The sequence below is a fragment of the Physeter macrocephalus genome, chromosome 11 (genome assembly GCF_002837175.3).
Source record: "Physeter macrocephalus isolate SW-GA chromosome 11, ASM283717v5, whole genome shotgun sequence".
Lineage (NCBI taxonomy): Eukaryota > Metazoa > Chordata > Mammalia > Artiodactyla > Physeteridae > Physeter > Physeter macrocephalus.
The window spans coordinates 157,017,331-157,035,764 of NC_041224.1; the positions used below are offsets into that span (position 1 = coordinate 157,017,331).

An 18,434-nucleotide genomic window follows, 5' to 3' on the forward strand; every position below is an offset into this window, starting at 1 on the left:
CACCATCTCCCTGAGGTCAGAGACCCCATGTCCTGCCCCGGTGTTGTCCCCACTGTCTTGGTTTGTGTTTCCCCCATCCTACCTCCCAAGCAGACCCTGAGACAGGGATTTGAGTAGCGTTCACTTATTTGGGAGGTGATCCCAGGAAGGACCACTAGGTGGGTAGGGTCTTCTGTGGGGGAAGATGGCAGGTAAAAGCGAGATCAGCTCCTTCAAGCTGTCCATCCTAAAGGACGGATTCACTTTACCCCACCCCAGAATGCAAATGCACATACCCCTGAAAGGGAATCCCGAATGTTTCAGCCTGCCAGTCATGGAGGCTTGGGCACCCCTGACCAGTCTGGACTCGGCCACTTCAGCTTTCCTTCTTGCCACCAGAAGCTTCTGCCCAGACTCCCCTCTCTTGCAGCACAGTTTACCAGACTGTCGCCTTGAGGCGATGGCTCAGGAAGACATTTGCCACTCACAGAATAAAATGTGGACTTTGAGGGGCTTCCACACTCCCTCCCCAGAGTGTAGCTCACCTCCTAACTCCCCTGTGCAGTCCGATTAAGGGGACGACCCAGCGAGGTGGGACGTCACATGGAGCAGCGGAGGTGCAGGGAGACTGTAAATCAGCAAGAGAGCATGAACAGCCCTTGCAGGGCCTGGAGCTGTGGTCCTTCCCCAGGCCCTGTCTGCAGCCTCTGGCTCTTCCTCCCTCGATCACAGCCGTCTATGGCAAGGGGTCCACGGGGGGCACAGAGATGAACGGAGGTGTAGCTTCCCTGGCTGCAGTTTCCCACGGCCTGCTGACCTCAGGGACACAGGCTGGGGAAGGTGACACGTGGCTTACCCAGCAGGGAGGCGGCCTGATGTGAGTAGATAACCTACTCCAGGTGGTTCTGGGCCACGTGAAGACCCAGACTCCAGGAGTCTTGTGTGAGCACAGGCTTCTTTCTCCATTGACCTTCCCCACCTAGGTCACAAGGACACTAATGATCACCTATGTCCCCACGGACATCCAAGACCCAGAAATCATCATTAAGCATTTTCAGTAAGTGGGTCGGGTGGGCTGAGGCATGGGTTGCCTCCTCCTGGTAACCCTGCCTGGGTCCTCATGTGGGTAGTGATGCACAGGGTGGTGGAGTGGGGCTGTGGCTCACCCTAGATTCAGCTCAGGATCAACCTTTCAGAATGGGGGAGGCCCTGGTTGGGGCCAGAGCAGGGTTTCTGAAGTCAGGGAATTTCTGCATGGCATGGGTGTGATGGGGGATGCCTTTCCCTTGTACCTCCAACTGTGGAGCCCAGGGAGCTGCCAGACCACAGTTATCTAGAGCAGGTCATCTTGAGGCAACTTTTGTGACCCGACTTCCTAGCCACAGGAGCTAATTATCTCTCCATGAGCAGCAATTTCCAGCTCTGCTCCCTGGCCCTGTTCTGTGTCATCTGGGAAAGATGTGGCAACTCTCAGATTAACAGGGATCAACCCTGACGGTCCAGCCTTAGGAGCAAGGGGTGGATTCTACCATCCAAGCACCAGGAACCACGGGTAGCTGAGCCCCCTAGCCCTGTAGGCTGTAGCTCTGGGTGGGGATGGGGAGGGGGGAGGTCCCCAGCCCTACAGAACGGCTCAACCTCCATGTTTGTGGCTTCAGTGAGGCCTATCCAGGGTGCGTAGTGACCAGAGTCCACTTCTGCTACGACGTCAGGACCCTGATTGACTTGGACGATCAGAGGTGAGGCTGTAGCGGGACCTGTCTGAATCTGGGGTGGGGAGAGGAGAGGTTGTGGCTCTGCTGGCACCCTGACCACAAGATCCTTCTCCTGTTGCCCTTTGGCTGACAGGCGCCATGCTATGCGGGGCCGGCTCTATTATACTGCCAAGGCCAAGAAGAAGGGGAAGGTGATGATCAAGATCCACCCCTGTTCCCGGCTGTGCTTCTGCAAGTGCTGGGTTTGCTTTAAAGAGGTAACTGGCAAGGGCATCGGGGGACACAGCGGAGGGGCTAGGGCACCGGGTCTCCAGGCTTTGTCCAGGGCTCTGGACAGTGCCCCTTGCCCGCACCCTGGTGCCACAGGCCTCATTCAGGTCTGCTCTGTGCTGCGGCACCTGGCTCCTGCTTTCCTTTCCACCCGTCCTGTCTCTCCTGTTGAGAGGAGTCTTCCTCGGGGCCCCCTCCAGAGTGATCCAGGGAGGCTTGTTCTTGCCCCCTCCTGGGCTTGGATGGGAGGACCAGCGAGGACACAGCAGGCTGCTATAGGCTCCCAGGCCTCAGGCCTTCACAGAGCTAGGACAGGAATATTTGAAAGCAGTGGATTCAGTCTTATCGCCCAACCACCGTGGCTAGAAGGAGGTCTTGCTTGGCAGGACTGAACTCTAGCGAGTCCAGAAAAAGAATCATCCCCTTTCCTGAAAATGCTACAGACACATTCTGTCACTCCTCTGGAGGCTACTCCGAGTCCAAAGGCACCCCCTTACTCCCAGCGATGCCTCGCTTTCCCTAGATCTAAGAGCAGGGAGCTAATTTCAGAGTCATAGCCTCTTCCTCTTCTAGAGCTGGGATCTTGGAGCCCACCTGGGGTCCTGAGCTTTTTGCTGGGCTTCAAAGGGAGCCGGGGATGGAACCAAGACCTCGGGCCTGCCGCCTGAGTGGAGAGAGGCCTCACATCCAAGCGTGAGGCCTGGAACTCTGGCTGCTCCAGCTCTGAGGGCCACATCTCACCCCAGGTAGACGCAGAGCAATATTATAGTGAGCTGGAGGAGCAGCTGACTGATGAGTTCAACGCTGAGCTCAACCGCGTTCGGCTGAAGCGTCTGGACCTGATCTTTGTCACCTTCCAGGACTCCAGGATGACAAAGCAGTGAGTGCCAGGGCCAGCTGCTTGCTGTGCCCAGCCCAGCCCTGACAGTGGGCCTCTGCTTCTCTGAAGCCATCCTCTTTCACCCCCATTCCAGCCAAGGGGAGGAGGAGAGAGAGCCTCCCTCCAGTTTGCCATATTCTGCCCTCCCCTCGGCCCCTCCATGCTCCTCATGGGCATGGCAGCCGCCATCTTGCTTTCTAGAGCACGGCCACATCCGTCTTCCCCCAGCTGCCAGGCTCAGCTTGTCTCCAGAGATGCCCAGGCCCTGGGCTCTTCACTCCCATATGTTCTTGCTTCAGCACAGAAGTGGTCAGAGTAGCTGTTGATCTCTTGGTTCCCCTTCCAGGCCTTGACAAGAATGGCACCCAGTTCTCCCTCATTGCATATCACCCCTCCTCTCACCACAAGTGACAGAGTCAGGGTAGAGAAGCCCTGCTTGCCATTTCTCCTCTCCTGCTGCAAGCCTCCCCTAATTCATAGCCCTACTGCCACCTCTCTCCTCCGCGCCAGCCTCTAGCAGCCCCACCTTGATAGGGAGTGGATGAGGGCCACTCTGGAATGTTCTGGAAGGAATCTTAGGACTGGGTCAAATAGATGGGAGCCTCAGAATCAGTCTTTTGAGGATTACGGGGCCCTCCCCTCCCCGAGGGAGCCTGATCACTCACAACATTTGTCCTCACCCACCCCAACCCTACCAAGGAACAGCGGCACAGGCTAGAGTTTAGTCGCAAAAAATTGTGTACAATTTTACAAGTCACTTACACCCTCAAATTTCTTATCTATCAAATTTAATTACTTATATCTTCCCTGTCCTCCTCCCAGAGGGTTAAGAAGGGATATGTGTTCTAGTTAGTACATGTGTTATATAAAACAATACATCTACGTAAGACAATAACTTTCTGAGAACACTCTCTGTAGAGAGGATCTAAGGTTTAATTACAGCAGATGTGTATATTAGAAAACCAAAGATGAGGCTCCAGTGCCAGCACCCGCCCCTCTTTGGTTGTGTCTTCAGTAATCTGTGCAATTAAGACGATGTTAATCACCAATTAGCACAGCGTCATGCACTGTGTAGAACTCAATAGTCGGTAGCTACGGATACTAAGATGGGGCTGAAATGAATACCTCTCCTGTCAACCTCACAGAAAGAGCGGGTCTTTGTGCTGTCACTACTGTTAAAGGGAAAAGACATGAACTGAGAACCGTGTGGCCCCCTTTGTTTCCTGGACAGTCCCTCCCTCTAATGCCCCTTTCGTTCAGCGACTAGGCCTTGGGGACTGCCCACTTACAAGGTCGAGAGAGACATATCCAAGTCTCCAAGAATTCCCAGCAAGTGGATGAGCCTCTACCTGTGGGATGGCCACAGCAGCCCCGGGCCCCTGGCATGAGCCACCCCCCATCCCCAGATCATCGTCCTCACCCCTGGACCTCTGTCTGCTCCCGCATCTCCGCAGCATCCTGGAGGATTACAAGTTCATCCAGTGCGGTGTGTCGGCCCAGCAGTCCTCGGTGACCACCATCGTCAAATCCGACCACTGGAGGGTTGTCCTTGCCCCACACCCCAAAGACATTATTTGGTAAGCCCTCTCTGTCCCTGCCCTCTCCTTTGAGCTCCTCTGGGACTGAAGAGGGCCGTAGGATGGGGAAGGGAATGAGGGCCTGTCCTCCTGCTTCGCTGCCACACACAGCCCCCGCTGGACTGTTTCTCTCGTGGGCATCACAGCCTCCTCCCACCGCCCCCCAAGCCCACCCCACCACAAGCGTGAAAGGCACCCGACCTTTGGGGAAAGAGTTTTTTCCTGCAGAAAGAATGCGGATCGTTTTTTCGGCTCGCCTATGGGATATACTCAGAGGCTTTACAAGTGGTGTGACTGAGGGCAAGGCCCAGGGCTGACTCATGCAGGTGTGGGTGGGCGCACGGGGTTGAATGAGACCAGGGCAGACTGGTCCACAGCTGGCATGCAGGAAACAGCACGGGCTGTGTCTGAGGGCTGAGACCCGGGGTCCTGAGTGCGTCTCCCTCCTCCGTCCTGCCCAGGAAACACCTGTCTGTCCGCCGCTTCCATTGGTGGGCCCGCTTCATCGCAATCAACACCTTCCTCTTCTTCCTCTTCTTCTTCCTCACCACGCCTGCCATCATCATCAACACCATCGACATGTACAACGTCACCCGCCCCATCGAGAAGCTGAAGGTGCCTCCTCTGCTCAGGCCAGGCGCGGGGGCCCCAGGGAGATGAAGGAAGAACTCAGGCGAGGAGGGGGTGGGAGGCCCACTGGGACGTGACTCCGATGCCCGCACGCTTGTGGCAGTGGCAGCGGTGTAAATGGTGGCACAGCGCTTCCTGTGCTCTAAAGGGCATGAATGTGGGTCGTTGCCCATCTTAGGGACCGGGGCTGAAGCGTGGGGGAGCCCCAGGCAAGTTCTGGGGTGAGTTTGGGGGGTGGGCTTGGAGGGCTTCTTTACATTGGGCCAAGCAAGAGGTACAAAAGGGGCAGCAGAAGGTGTGGCGAGCGTGACAGCTCTGTTCTCCCCACGTTCTCTAGAGCTGGGCTCCCTGCTCTGAAGACAGGGTTGAGGGCGGGGCAGGCAGAGGTTAGTTCCAAGGCAGCCCTTCTAGAGGAGAAGGCCCTCCAGCTCGGTCTCCCGCACTTCCAGACACACCCACACCTGGCTGGGCGTGCCGGGAGGCTCACAGGAGTCGTCCCTGGAGGGAAGGGCTGCTTCATATGGACAGAGGTGTTCCGAGGAACTGGACTGGCTCGTTTCCAAGTTCTATCGCCTCAAGGCTGTTGTAGTGATCCTAGAAGGCCCCACCTTTCCTGTTATCCCCGTGCCTGTTCCAGCAAAACACACGCACCCACGCGTGCACGCAGTCAAGCTAAGCACTCCCCGCCGCTGCTGCTTACCTTTGCCCTCCTTTGTCAACTTCACAATAGGCCCCAGGCAAGGGGACCACAGCTCTCCCTGGGGATTCTTGCTCCATACCCTCCCCCTCTTCACCACTTCTCACACAACATCACAACAGAAGCAGCGTCTCCTCCCTGAGGTCTGAGACATGAGTGACAGCAGCTGGCTGTGGCCTTAGGGCCCAGTCACTAGGGGCAGCCTAGGGCACCCCTCCAGTGACCTCAGCGTCGAAGGCCTGCACTCCTTGGGGATGTCACTTGACCTTGGGGTGTCAGCCTCCGGCCACCCCAACCGGGCAGACCCCTGACCAGGAAGGCGGGTCAGAAAGGCCAGGCACACTGTGCAGCCTCGGGGACACCAGGCCTGCTCTGGGACTGTGCTGGAGAAGAGGCCAGGGATGTGGGAGAAGGCGAGGGAAGCCTGCAAGGAGAATGGAGCTTCTTGCATTGACGTCTCTCTGCTCTCCTCCACTCCACCCCTACAGAGCCCCATCGTGACCCAGTTCTTCCCCTCCCTGTTGCTCTGGGCCTTTACGGTGATAATGCCTCTGCTCGTCTACCTCTCCGCCTTCCTTGAAGGCCACTGGACCAGGTGAGCTGAGGGCCTCCCCTCCTAGCCCTGCTCTTGGCACCTGCTTCTTCCTCTGCTCCCCCAAACCCCACCAGCTTAGTACTCTGGCTTCCTGTCTGGCCTCAGGAATGGAATAGATATGGGGAGGCTTTGATGCCTGAAACCATCCCAAAACACTAACGGATATTTTTTTCTTTGGAAAGAGGGGACGGGTTTGCCTCTGGGCCTCTGGCCTCAGGGATGCTGAGATAGGGCCACCATACCAGGCACGTGGGGTCAAAACCCAGCCCTCCTCGGGCTGTTCCCTCAGCCTCCAGCCACGCGCTGAGGGTCTGGAGCTGCGGGCAGAGATAGGCAGTGCCAGGAATTCCAGACAGAGGGCAGAGGATGAGAGTGAGAGAGCAGGACTTGTTTGGAAAATGTCAGAAGAGCTGCTATGGCCATAGCGGAGGAGCCCCTGCACTCAATCTGACTGTAGACCCATGTAGCCTACACAGTGCCCACATCTTAAACAATTAAGAGCTATTTCCTATTTATTAGCACTAATAGTTCTATGGTAGGAGCTAATTAGTTAGAAAGGATTTACCATATGCTGGGGCAGGCGGACCTGCTTTTTGGCCTGAAGGCTGTGTGGGTCTCAAAAGTTATTTCCTGCACCAAAAGTTTCTATCATCCTATCAGGCAGTAAGCCAGGAGGTTTATCTTAACAGAAATCCTTACTGGTCTTTCTTCTGGCCAAGAACAGGGCTCATGTTGCTTATTGAAACTCTGCAAGAATTCTGAGTATCATTAGTAATGTCCCTTGAACAGAGATGTCAAGTATATGGTATGTGTGTGCCTTTCCTTCCTTTTCTTTTTTTCTTTTTTTTTTTTTTTGGCGGTACGCGGGCCTCTCACTGTTGTGGCCTCTCCCGTTGCGGAGCACAGGCTCCAGACGCACAGGCTCAGCGGCCGTGGCTCACGGGCCCAGCCGCTCCGTGGCATGTGGGATCTTCCCAGACCGGGGCACGAACCCGTGTCCCCTGCATCGGCAGGCGGATTCTCAACCACTGCGCCACCAGGGAAGCCCCCTTCCTTTTCTTATGCCCAAGGCAGACATCACTAGTTGATCATGCTACTCTTTCCTGCTGCTCCCAGCCACAGCACAGCTCACAGTGCTCCGTGGAGATGGCACTGGTATGCACTATGAAACCATTTTCTAAGCCAGGTAGCCGTCTCTCTCTCTCTTCATTCTGTAGTAAGGCGTTTGGTTCTTATCATGTCTCTCTCTCTGTTTCCTTCTAGATCAACTCAGAATCTGATCATAGTGCACAAGTGCTACATCTTTCTGGTGTTTATGGTGGTCATTCTGCCTTCTATGGGACTGACCAGGTACCTCGCCTCCAATTCTCTCTCCTGTGTCAACCAGGCTCACCCTAGAGTTGGAACCTCCTCTTTCAGACACTGTAGGCCCATCTCTGGTTGCTGCAAATCCGTTCCTCAAATGACAGTCCAGTGCCTGTCATGAGCTTAGCATGAGTCAGGTATCATGTGAACTCTAGGCTGTCAGTCATGAACTCTGCCCTCAAAGAGCTTATCCTCCAGCTGGGGAAACAAGCTGTACCTGTCAGCTAACTGACAGCCCAAGGTGGGAAGAATACGCAGTAGAAATTCAGAAGAGGGAGAGAACACTGTGGGAGCGATGGCTGGCGAAGGTTTGCTAGAGGGGAGGCCTTGAGCTGAAAGGCCAAAGGGTTAGGGCCCAGCATTAAGAAGAGAGGCAGTGTGGATTGGCCAGCTAGAATATTAAGATGCAAGAGTCTTTGGGGATTGGGCAAGGGAGGTTGAAAGGAAGGAGGCCAGCCCAAGAGGAACTGAACCCCAGGCCTTAGGTCATAGATTCATTAACTGAAGGGTCTGCTTTATTCTTGTTCTTTTTCTTGTGCTTTATTCTTTATTCTAGTTTGGACGTCTTTTTCCGCTGGCTCTTTGACATCTACTATCTGGAACAGGCATCCATCAGGTTCCAGTGAGTACTAGAGTGCATGTTTCAGGTGTACTCCCAATGTGCATTGGGGCTTCACACCAGGTGGATATGTGTATCCTTTATTTGCTCATACAGGTAGAGATGAATGCATGTTAACACTCTCATTAGGCAGCCTCTTAACATTCCCTGTGCCATGGACACCTTTGGGGGTAAAGCCCAGGGACTCCTTCTCTGAATGAAGTTTTTGAACTTACTGTAGATTCAAAGGAAATTGCCCCCCAAAATGTCCTATGTACCCTTTATCCAGTTTCCCCCAATGGTAACATCTTGCATAACTATAGTACAATATCACAACCGGGAAACTGATGTTGAAACAATCCACACAGCTTGTTCAGATTTTGCCAGTTTTACATGTACTCTGAGTAGATTTCTTTAAATGTACAAGATACCTGGGTTATAACAAAAACCAGTTATGCTGAAACATAGTTATCAAAATATTTCAAAATTCAAATTTGTAATGCAGTCTCTATTAACACATTTAATAATAGGCCGATGCATTCTAAAGGTAGGCAAGCAAAAGTTACATTTTATTGTTTTAAAGGCATCGGTGTGAAAGCTGATGTTACTTAGCTAGAAGAAGAATATTAAATTGGGAAGGGGAGTGGATTTTTGACAAGGCAACATTCAGGTCGTGTTAGATATCCAGCCAATTTCTTTTTTGTTTTGTTTTGTTTTTAGGGTTCCAAATGTTGAAAGTCCCAATTTTCAAAGGTATATTATTGCAAATGACATGCAAGCTTTCATAGCTTGCTTTATAGGGCAAGGACCAGAATTCCCCAAGCTTTCTACAAGTAGACTATAACTGTAATAAGTTGATTTTTTTCCAAGATGAGTGAGTTCATCTTTGGCTAGGTCATTATCTTCAATACAGTTTGTATATGAGAAAGAAAAGAATTGTGCGTTCATGACTCAACTCTGATGCCCTTAAGAAAGAATAGCTTTTGAAGGAGTTCTGAAATATGTCCAGGGACTTACAGATTTCTCTTTTCAAGGAAGGTGACAGAATTGTGTAGATGGAGACACTGGAAAGCAACAGAGATTCCGGGGTCACCAACGTGAGAACAGGCAGTGTGACCATCCATTCAGGTGGCTGAATGACTACTAGTTGAAGTCGGCCAGCTAGCTATGTCAAACACGCATGTGCAGACAGAAAAATCTCAATCATGTGAATTTAGCATGTCTAATTTAGCGGCCTGACTAATAACTAGCATCATTTTGAAATGATGATGAGCACAAATGGTATCGTAAGAGCTCAGCAATAAGTACAACACGATATGAAAATACCTCATTTCAACTGGTGACAGACTCATGGCTATAGCTGACATCGCTGTGATTTGTTGCCCACGCTCTTAATGGAAGGAGGTGCTAAATTGGAGAAAGTAAAGACATAATCTTTTTCCTATTCGAGGTCACAGACCCCCAAACTTCTACTTATGGACGCTCCAGGGTCTGTGGATCCAAGTCAAACAGTCCTTCTTTATTAGTTTTTTTGAATTTTATTTTAATTTATTTTTTATACAGCAGGTTCTTATTAGTTATCTATTTTATACATATTAGTGTATGCATGTCAATCCCAATCTCCCAATTCAACCCACCACCACCACCCACCCCCCACTTCCCCCCCTTGGTGTCTATACGTTTGTTCTCTACATCTGTGTCTCTATTTCTGCCTTGCAAACCGGTTCATCTGTACCATTTTTCTGGATTCCACATATATGTGTTAATATATGATTTTTTTTTTCTCTTTCTGACTTACTTCACTCTGTATGACAGTCTTTAGGTCCATCCACGTCTCTACAAATGACCCAATTTCGTTCCTTTTCATGGCTGAGTAATGCTCCTTTGTATACATGTACCACATCTTCTTTATCCATTCGTCAAACAGCCCTTCTTTAGAGCAAGCCAGTGCATGTATCTCCTAACCCATCCGCATATGCCATAGACCACCCCCAGCCCTGCTCAGAAGGGCCCTTGTTAACCTAAACTGGTCTGAGAACACATGTATACAGTCAGCCCTCCATATCCATGGGTTCCACATCTTCGGATTTGACCTACTGCAGATCAAAAATATTCAGGAAAAGAATTCCAGAAAGTTCCCAAAAGCAAAACTTGAATTTGCTGTGTGCAGGCAGCTACTTGCACAGCATGTACGTTGTATTTACAGCTGTTTACATTGTGTTAGGCATTATAGATGATCTAGAGATGATTTAGAGTATACAGGAGGATGTGCCTAGGTTATGTGCAAATATTATGCCAGTTCATATAAGGGACTTGAGCATCCCTGGATTTGGTATCCGCAGGGGCTCCTAGAAACAATCCCTCACGGATACCGAGGGATAACTGTATTTGAAAGCTATTCTCCCCATCTCTACCTCCACCCCATCCCCACTTCCTCAATTCGTTTCCTCTCTCTCCTCCTTCCTCCCAATATCTCTGCCCTTTCCCTCTTCCCCGGCTTCTGTGGCTGTCTTCCACCCAGGTGTGTGTTCCTGCCAGACAATGGCGCCTTCTTTGTCAACTACGTGATCACGTCAGCTTTGATTGGCACAGGCATGGAGCTGTTGCGCCTGGGGTCACTCTTTCTGTACACCACCCGCCTCTTCTTCTCCAGGTCGGAGCCAGAGAGAGTCCACATCAGAATGGTGAGGGCCAGGCCCTTCCCTGAGCACAGCCCTCAGAGTTTCCCTTGGGTGGGTGTCAGGAAGGGGGCCTGTTAGAAGCACGGAGGGACCGGAGGTGGAGGCATGGTGAGGTGGGGCGAGGTGCTTCTCGGACACCAGGGTTGGAAGGGAGGTTGCCATCCCGGACAAGGAGCACAGAAGCAGCCAAGCCAAGTGGACCAGGCCACCTCAGGAGGACCCCTGCCTTCTGCCCCAGAGCCAGGCCATGGACTTCCAGTATGGGCGCGAGTACGCGTGGATGTTGAATGTCTTCAGCGTGGTGATGGCGTACAGCATCACCTGCCCCATCATCGTTCCTTTTGGTGAGTCATCCCTGAAGCTCACTGGGGACTGCACACCCTCGGCCTGGGAGCCCCACAGCATCCAGCTCCCTCCTGGATCAGGAGGAGACCTGGGACAGCCTGTCGGAAGGGTGGGGAGGGGCCAGGTCAGAGCCAAGCCAGTCAGGGGGCCAAGGTTGGGTGGCTGTTTACATAGGATGTTTGTTGACAGAATAGGTTCTAGGGGCTCAAGGGAAGCTGCTGGTCCCAGAGGTCAGCACCATGGAGCTCCCACAGCCTGTTCTTGGCCCTTGCCACTCTGACAGACCTGAATCTAGCATCTCAGGCCTGCGGGGGGAGCCTTGGGAAGGCCGCTGAGTGTGCCTCCGTCTCCCGGCCCCCAGGGCTACTCTACCTGTGCATGAAGCACGTCACAGACCGCTATAACATGTACTACTCCTATGCACCCACCAAACTCAACGAGCAGATCCACATGGCTGCCGTCCACCAGGCCATCTTCGCACCGCTCCTGGGTCTGTTCTGGATGCTCTTCTTCTCCATCCTGCGATTGGGTAGGTACCAAGCCTGCCCCAGCATCCCGCCTCTGCCTGTTCCCCATTGCTCTGTCACCCCTCAACAACAACTCTGTAGAGCAGACAAAGCCTGGGAAGAGCAAGGCGTTACTCGTGGAACAGGGCAAAGCCCAGTGCCTTCTCTAGACCTAGAGGGCTCGTGTTAGAGTCCCGGCAGACCTTGGAAGCTAAGCGGAGGACCAACGTGGTCCAAATCATATACATTTTGGTTTACAACTTTCAGGGCAAAACCAAAGCAAAACAAGCAAACAAAAAATAAAAAAAACGTCCTATTCCTTCATTCTAACTCAAGGCTGGCAGGAAATAAAATATTAGCTATCAGGCTCCATTCGCAAGACATTCCCTCTGGGCTCCTAGAGGATGCCTGGTCTTATGTGTTGTCAAAAACCCGGAGGAGGATTCAGAGCCTGCCCCAGCAGCCAGCTTGGCTACACAAAGCTGCTGTCCCCGCCCAGCTGAGCTCAGAGACACCCTCACAGAGAGAGTCCCCACAGGCCACAGACTGGAACCCCCCGGCTCTCTCCCCTCAGAGTCACCCATGCCCCAGGCAGCAGTCTCTGCCACAACCCCTTCCCACTCTCAGAAAAGGCTCATGCTGACCTCCCCACCCTCCTTCTTCCCCCGCCACACTTGCCTTCCCTCAAGACACTTGACCTTAACCTTCTCAGCGGTGTGGAGAAGGGCAAGTCCATGTTTTTTCACCGCCTGTCAGAGTGGTATCAGGCAACATTCAGCTCACAGTTATTTATGTGCATTGTCCATTTGTTGTCACCCCCGAAGCCTTTCCTGCCCCAGCAGACTTCATTTTTTTAATAATGCTTTTTTTCTAAGTATAAAGAACTACATGTTTATTATCAAAAATAGAGAAAACTGAAAGATCAAAATTTGAATGACCTACCAGCTCCCCTACAGCCTCATGTCTATCGCTCCCACCCCTCACTCTGTGCATACGTTTTGGGGAACAGGGCAAAGTGGAGGGAGTTTATTGGTTTACTCTTACTTTACAAAACTGTGATATCCATTTTATACTATTCAGACCCGTATCCTGAGTTTCTTCACTGAACGTTATGTTCTGAGCAATTTCTTGCATTATCAATACACTGTTGAGTACATGCCTTTTAACATCTGCGTTAAATTCTGTCACTTTTAGTCAGTTCTCCATTGTTGGGATATTGAAGTTGTTTGTCATTTTTTGCTTTTATAAAAACACAACAATAAACATCATTATTCAGTAACTTCTGACCGTAAAGACTGATTTTCAATATTTATGTAGTTAGAAAACTGGTGCCGTAAAAAAGTTTCCAAACATCCCCAAACAAAAATTCTGAATTGCTTTTCCATGCCATTAGCACATGTAACTGAGCACACTCGCTTCAAAAGGGCTTACAAGGGCCAGACAGAGAAAGACAAATATCATATGATATCGCTTATATGTGGAATCTAAAAAGAAAAATGATAACAAATGAACTTATCTACAAAACAGAAACAGACTCACAGACTTAGAGAATGCACTTATGGTTACCAGGGCGGAAGAGGGGGAGGGATAGATCAGGAGCTTGGGATCGACATGTACACACTGCTATATTTAAAACAGGTAACCAACAAGGACCTACTGTATAGCACGGGGAACTCTGCTCAATATCCTGTAATAACCTAAATGGGAAAAGAACTTGAAACAAGAATAGATACGTGTCTATGTATAACTGAGTCACTTTGCTGTACACCTGAAACTAACACAACATTGTTCACCAACTATACTCCAGTATAAAATTTAAAACAATTTTTCTAAAAAAAGCGCTTAGGGCTTCCCTGGTGGCGCAGTGGTTGCGCGTCCGGAGCCGAGGCCACAGCAGTGAGAGGCCCGCGTACCGGAAAAAAAAAAAATTAAAAAAATAAAATAAAATAAAAAATGAAAAAAGCGCTTACAAGAAAAGGTGTGGGTCTGAGAGTGACTGTATTTTGGGGCAGTGGCATAAATGAGTGACTCAGAGCCGGGTTCGCGCCCCGGTCTGGGAGGATCCCACATGCCGCGGAGCGGCTGGGCCCGTGAGCCATGGCCGCTGAGCCTGCGCGTCCGGAGCCGAGGCCACAGCAGTGAGAGGCCCGCGTACCGGAAAAAAAAAAATTAAAAAAAAAAAATTAAATAAAAAATGAAAAAAGCGCTTACAAGAAAAGGTGTGGGTCTGAGAGTGACTGTATTTTGGGGCAGTGGCATAAATGAGTGACTCAGAGATACTTCCCAGGGACCGTGAGGTGGAAGGTAACTGACATCGAGGAGGATGTTTAATGGGCACCTAAATGGATATTTAAGTCAATTAATTTTTTTTCATGGAATCCACCGGATGCCAAATCCTAAACTGGCCAAATAGCACAGAGGGTTGATGTCCCTGTGTCGGGCTCATTGATCAGGTTGTTAAGGGGAGAACTGGGCAGGGACATCTCTGCCCCAGGCTCCAAACTCCTACAGGGGTGCTGAGCTGGGCCGCAGGCATCTCTCAGCCCGGGCGGCATCTCAGCCGGCACCCCTGCCCACAGCTCTGGTCCTCAAGCACCACGCCCATGGCTTTCCTTCTCCTTGCAGGGCCGCTACACGCCATCACCTTCTTTTCCCTCTCCACCCTTATTGTTTCCATGATACTGGCCTGCGTTGGCACTTTTCTGGGGAAGCTTCGGAAAGCGTCTGACTATGAGGTGAGTCGCCAGCCTGGCTTTCCCCCACAGGTCCTCCCGGTCCCGGGGCGCACAGCTCCCGGACGCCCACCCGAAGCACCACGATGACGAGAGGCTCTTGCCTTTCTCTCTGATGACGGGATGTGCAGACTCAGTGCCGGGTGTACGTGCTGCATGTGTCCTTGCGCTGGCCCCGGAATCTCGCCTCCCGGGGCGGGGAAATCCAGAAGACAGCTGTCCTCTCCTCTTCTCCTCTCTGACATCTCCTCCGAACCACAGGCTGCTGGCCCATCCCTCCTACGATGTGAGCCTATTCAGCCAATGAGCTGCAAGGACCATTCCAAGGCATGGAGGGTTGAGAGAGAGGATGGAGTGAAGGAGTAAAAGAGGGGGTGGTAAAGGATGGGGAAGGGGGACATTCATCTCACTTTTAAGAATCTCAGGATATTGAACTTGTCTGGAAGGGAGGCCTGGCTCTCTGGGCCCCATGACTCTTTCGGCTCTTTGCCAGTGGGGCCCAGCCAGTTATTAGAGAAGGGATCTAATCCATGCCAACAGAACTGTGTGCTCTAGATCAGCACTTCCTAAAGTGGGGTGACCGTAGAGGTGTACTGGAATGACTTCCAGTGGACTAAAACATTTTATATTTTTCATGGTTACACATTTATTTTTCTACTTAACCTAGCTTACGGCAACTGACACAGGATTTCTGTTCATAATAGTGAATTGTTTCCTTTTCAAATGAATTTAAATAAGAAAGAAAGTTGATTTAAAGTACTAGCATCCTGCTGAGTCAGAGGAGGGAGGCTCTGAGAAGAGAATCTTCTTGCTTCCAGTGGTTCCGTATCTGTGACCCTGGGCACAGGTGCCTGCTGCCCTTTCTACCTGGACCCTCCTCCATCCCCTGTCCCGAGTCCACGCTGGCGAAGGGCCAGAGCTAACGACGCCTCTGGCTCTGTCTTCCCAATACAACGATGTCCTGGGATCTGGTTGCTCAAGGGTCCATTCTAGAGACAGAAGGTGACAGGGGACCTAACCCCTCATCTCATTACAGAGGTAGAGGGGAAATTCTGGCAGGAGAAAGGGTATTATGGAAGTCAAGCCTTCTCCTAGAGTCAAAGCAGTCTCATCTTTAACCGCAGCCTCCACTCTGCTTACTCTCTCCCACCATGGTCCTTGTGAATGGAATATTTCAGAAGGGTCTCCCCAGCTTCCCAGTCCACTCTCTGTCCCCCTGGGCTTCAGCCCTGCCAGCTGGGCTGCGGGTCTGGAAAAATAGAAGATGAGTTGCGTTTAAGGGGAGCAGTAGGCCCCTTAAGCCTGAGTTTAAGGTCCAGGCTTCTCTGGACGTGGGGAGGGTGGGGGCACCCCGTGACCCTCCTTGTCTCTCCCGCCGCTGCAGCCCGAGGAGGAGATGGAGACCGTGTTTGACCTGGAGCCCAGCAGCACCTCCTCCACGCCAACTTCCCTTGTGAGTCAGTGCCTTCGCCCTGGGACGTGTCAGGAGGAGGGTGCTTGCAGGGGTGGGCTACTCCAGCAGCACTGCGGGGATACCAGCAGTTAGTGGCCACCCTGGGTACTGGGGAGGAGCTGGGCGTCCCTGGACCCCCACCTCTGACGCAGCAGGACTTGGCCCAGGTCAAACTGCTGCCGTGGCCCTGGCTGAAGAGCCTTCAGAAAGATAGAAGATCCAGGATTTACTCCAGGACATTCTCTAGAAGGAGCTCAGAGAGGACGAGAACGGTCAGGGCGAACCCAACCACAGCGAGCTCAGTCGTGTAGACGCAGGGCCATGCTGGGGCTCGGCCTCAGGACCGAAGGCTGCCTCCAAGGGCGCGGGGGCCAGGCAGAGCGGCGCAGACAGAGCCGCAGCGAGCTATTGGAAGTCTGCACCGCATGGTAAGGCAGGGGCCGCGCCGGGTGAGTGAGCCCGTCAGCTTGTGAAGAGACGAAGCCAGACTCAAGAGTGCAGGGGGTCCAGCAGGCTGGGCATTGACTCCCACACTGTGGCTCAGCCTGGAAGGGCGTGAGCGCTCGCCCGCAGCCCGGCCACGAGTGTGGCTGCAGGGCCACTAATGCATGCACTGAGCAGGGTACCGTGTCAGCCCGTGCCCCGATGCCAGGGTGCCTTGGGGAGCCCTGAAGAAGGGTACCAGCCAGTCTGGGCACTCAGGGAAGGCTTCCCGGAGGAGGGAACATCTAATCCGACCCCAGGAATGGGAGAGTAGGGGTTACCAGGTGGAAGAGGGTGTGGGGGAAGAGCATTCAGGGAAGAGGATCAGCCTGTGCAAAGACCCCGAAGAGAGAATCTGGAGCACCGGGGAACCTAAGACAGTTTGGGGCCTGGTGCAAATGCGGAGTGGGCGGCAGGGACCGGTGGGAGGGGAGGCCCTTTAGTCACGGCAGCGTTGGGTGAAAGCTCACAGACGCAACAGTGGGTGGATGTGCCCACGCCGGGTGCATAGAAATACAGGTCTGCCTCACTCTGAAACGAACCGTACAGATAGGTCCCGATGAGCCCTGGGAGGTGGCAGGCAAGAAGGAGCTCCAGTACCAGAGAGACAACAAAGGTTTCGAAGCAGGAAAGTCTCTCTTCACATAGCATCTCCCCTGGGGCCCTTCCAAGATGACCCCTCTGGAATATTGTCAGCAATCGGTTATTGAAACCTTACAAACTAGACGCTTCACCATTCTCGCTCTTGATCTTTATGATAAACCTGCACAGTAGGAGTTTTTATCCTCATTTTACAGATGGCGAAACTGAGGCTCAAAAAGGTGAATTAATTTAGACCCTAGAGTGCTACTATGCAAGGAAGTGGCAGAACAAGGTTTGAACCAGGTCTGTCAGACTCTAGAGTTTGAGCTTTAAAAAAAAAATTACTGGAATTGATTTTTTTAAATCTTTCATTATTATAACAGAGGGGTCTGAGCGTTATAGTTAACAATGGGGAAAAAACAGAGAAGCAAAAATAAGAAAATAAAAAGTCCATGGGCTTCCCTGGTGGCACGGTGGTTGAGATAATGATTCTACCTCATCTGAATTTTCCTGAAATTCTCTGTGATGAAAAGAGTATATAAATTATTGACTTACTCTGTATTCCCATGGCCAACTTGCCTTTCCTAGGTCACAGCCACCTGGCACCTTGAATTTAAAATTTACAAGGCAGGGCTTCCCTGGTGGCACGGTGGTTGAGAGTCCACCTGCCAATGCAGGGGACACGGGTTCATGCCCCCGTCCGGGAAGATCCCACAAGCCGCGGAGCGGCTGGGCCCGTGAGCCATGGCCTCTGAGCCTGCGCGTCCGGAGCCTGTGCTGTGCAACGGGAGAGGCCACAGTAGAGGGAGGCCCGCGTACCGCAAAAAAAAAAAAAAAGTCCATGTTTCTACCACCTAGAGATGACCACTGATACCTTAATGTATATTTTTTCAGATATATATATTTTTAATGACATAATACTGTACACTATTTTATAACCTGCATTTTAAGTTAACAATCTCTGTCTTTCTACATATATGCATTTTTACCTCTTCAAATACCCAGTCCATATTCAACTTGCCCTACATGTTCCAGAAATATCTTTTACAGCTTGTCCAGACCAAGATCCAATACAGTCTCTGTGCTAGATTAATCTGGCACCTGTGCATGTCCCTTTTATTTTAGCATCGTCTCTGTTTTATGACTTGTTGGAGAGACCAAGCCAGTAGTCCTGCAGAATGGCCCAACTTCTGGCTTTTTCTGGCTGTTTCTTCATGGTATCTTATAGGAGGTTACACTATCTCCTGTATTTCCTGAAAACTAGAAGTCAGATCCAAAGGCTTGATAGATTCAAGTTCAACACTAGGGGCTAGATAGAACACATTACAGGCAGTGCTGTGAGTCAC

General features: G+C 51.7%; 1 protein-coding gene across 2 annotated transcripts in view; it reads left to right on the forward strand.

The window, feature by feature from the left end:
* The window catches only part of TMEM63C (transmembrane protein 63C), an 80,284-nt gene that overhangs the window by 58,062 nt on the left and 3,788 nt on the right, over positions 1-18,434 (forward strand). For both annotated transcript variants that reach the window (XM_055088647.1, XM_055088646.1), the window contains 14 exons: positions 963-1,036; positions 1,638-1,718; positions 1,828-1,951; positions 2,711-2,844; positions 4,299-4,421; positions 4,883-5,036; positions 6,237-6,343; positions 7,607-7,693; positions 8,265-8,330; positions 10,828-10,990; positions 11,226-11,331; positions 11,694-11,861; positions 14,464-14,573; positions 15,955-16,023. In XM_055088647.1, the coding sequence (XP_054944622.1) occupies positions 963-1,036; positions 1,638-1,718; positions 1,828-1,951; positions 2,711-2,844; positions 4,299-4,421; positions 4,883-5,036; positions 6,237-6,343; positions 7,607-7,693; positions 8,265-8,330; positions 10,828-10,990; positions 11,226-11,331; positions 11,694-11,861; positions 14,464-14,573; positions 15,955-16,023 (1,566 nt within the window). The remainder of the gene's footprint in view (positions 1-962; positions 1,037-1,637; positions 1,719-1,827; positions 1,952-2,710; positions 2,845-4,298; positions 4,422-4,882; positions 5,037-6,236; positions 6,344-7,606; positions 7,694-8,264; positions 8,331-10,827; positions 10,991-11,225; positions 11,332-11,693; positions 11,862-14,463; positions 14,574-15,954; positions 16,024-18,434) is intronic.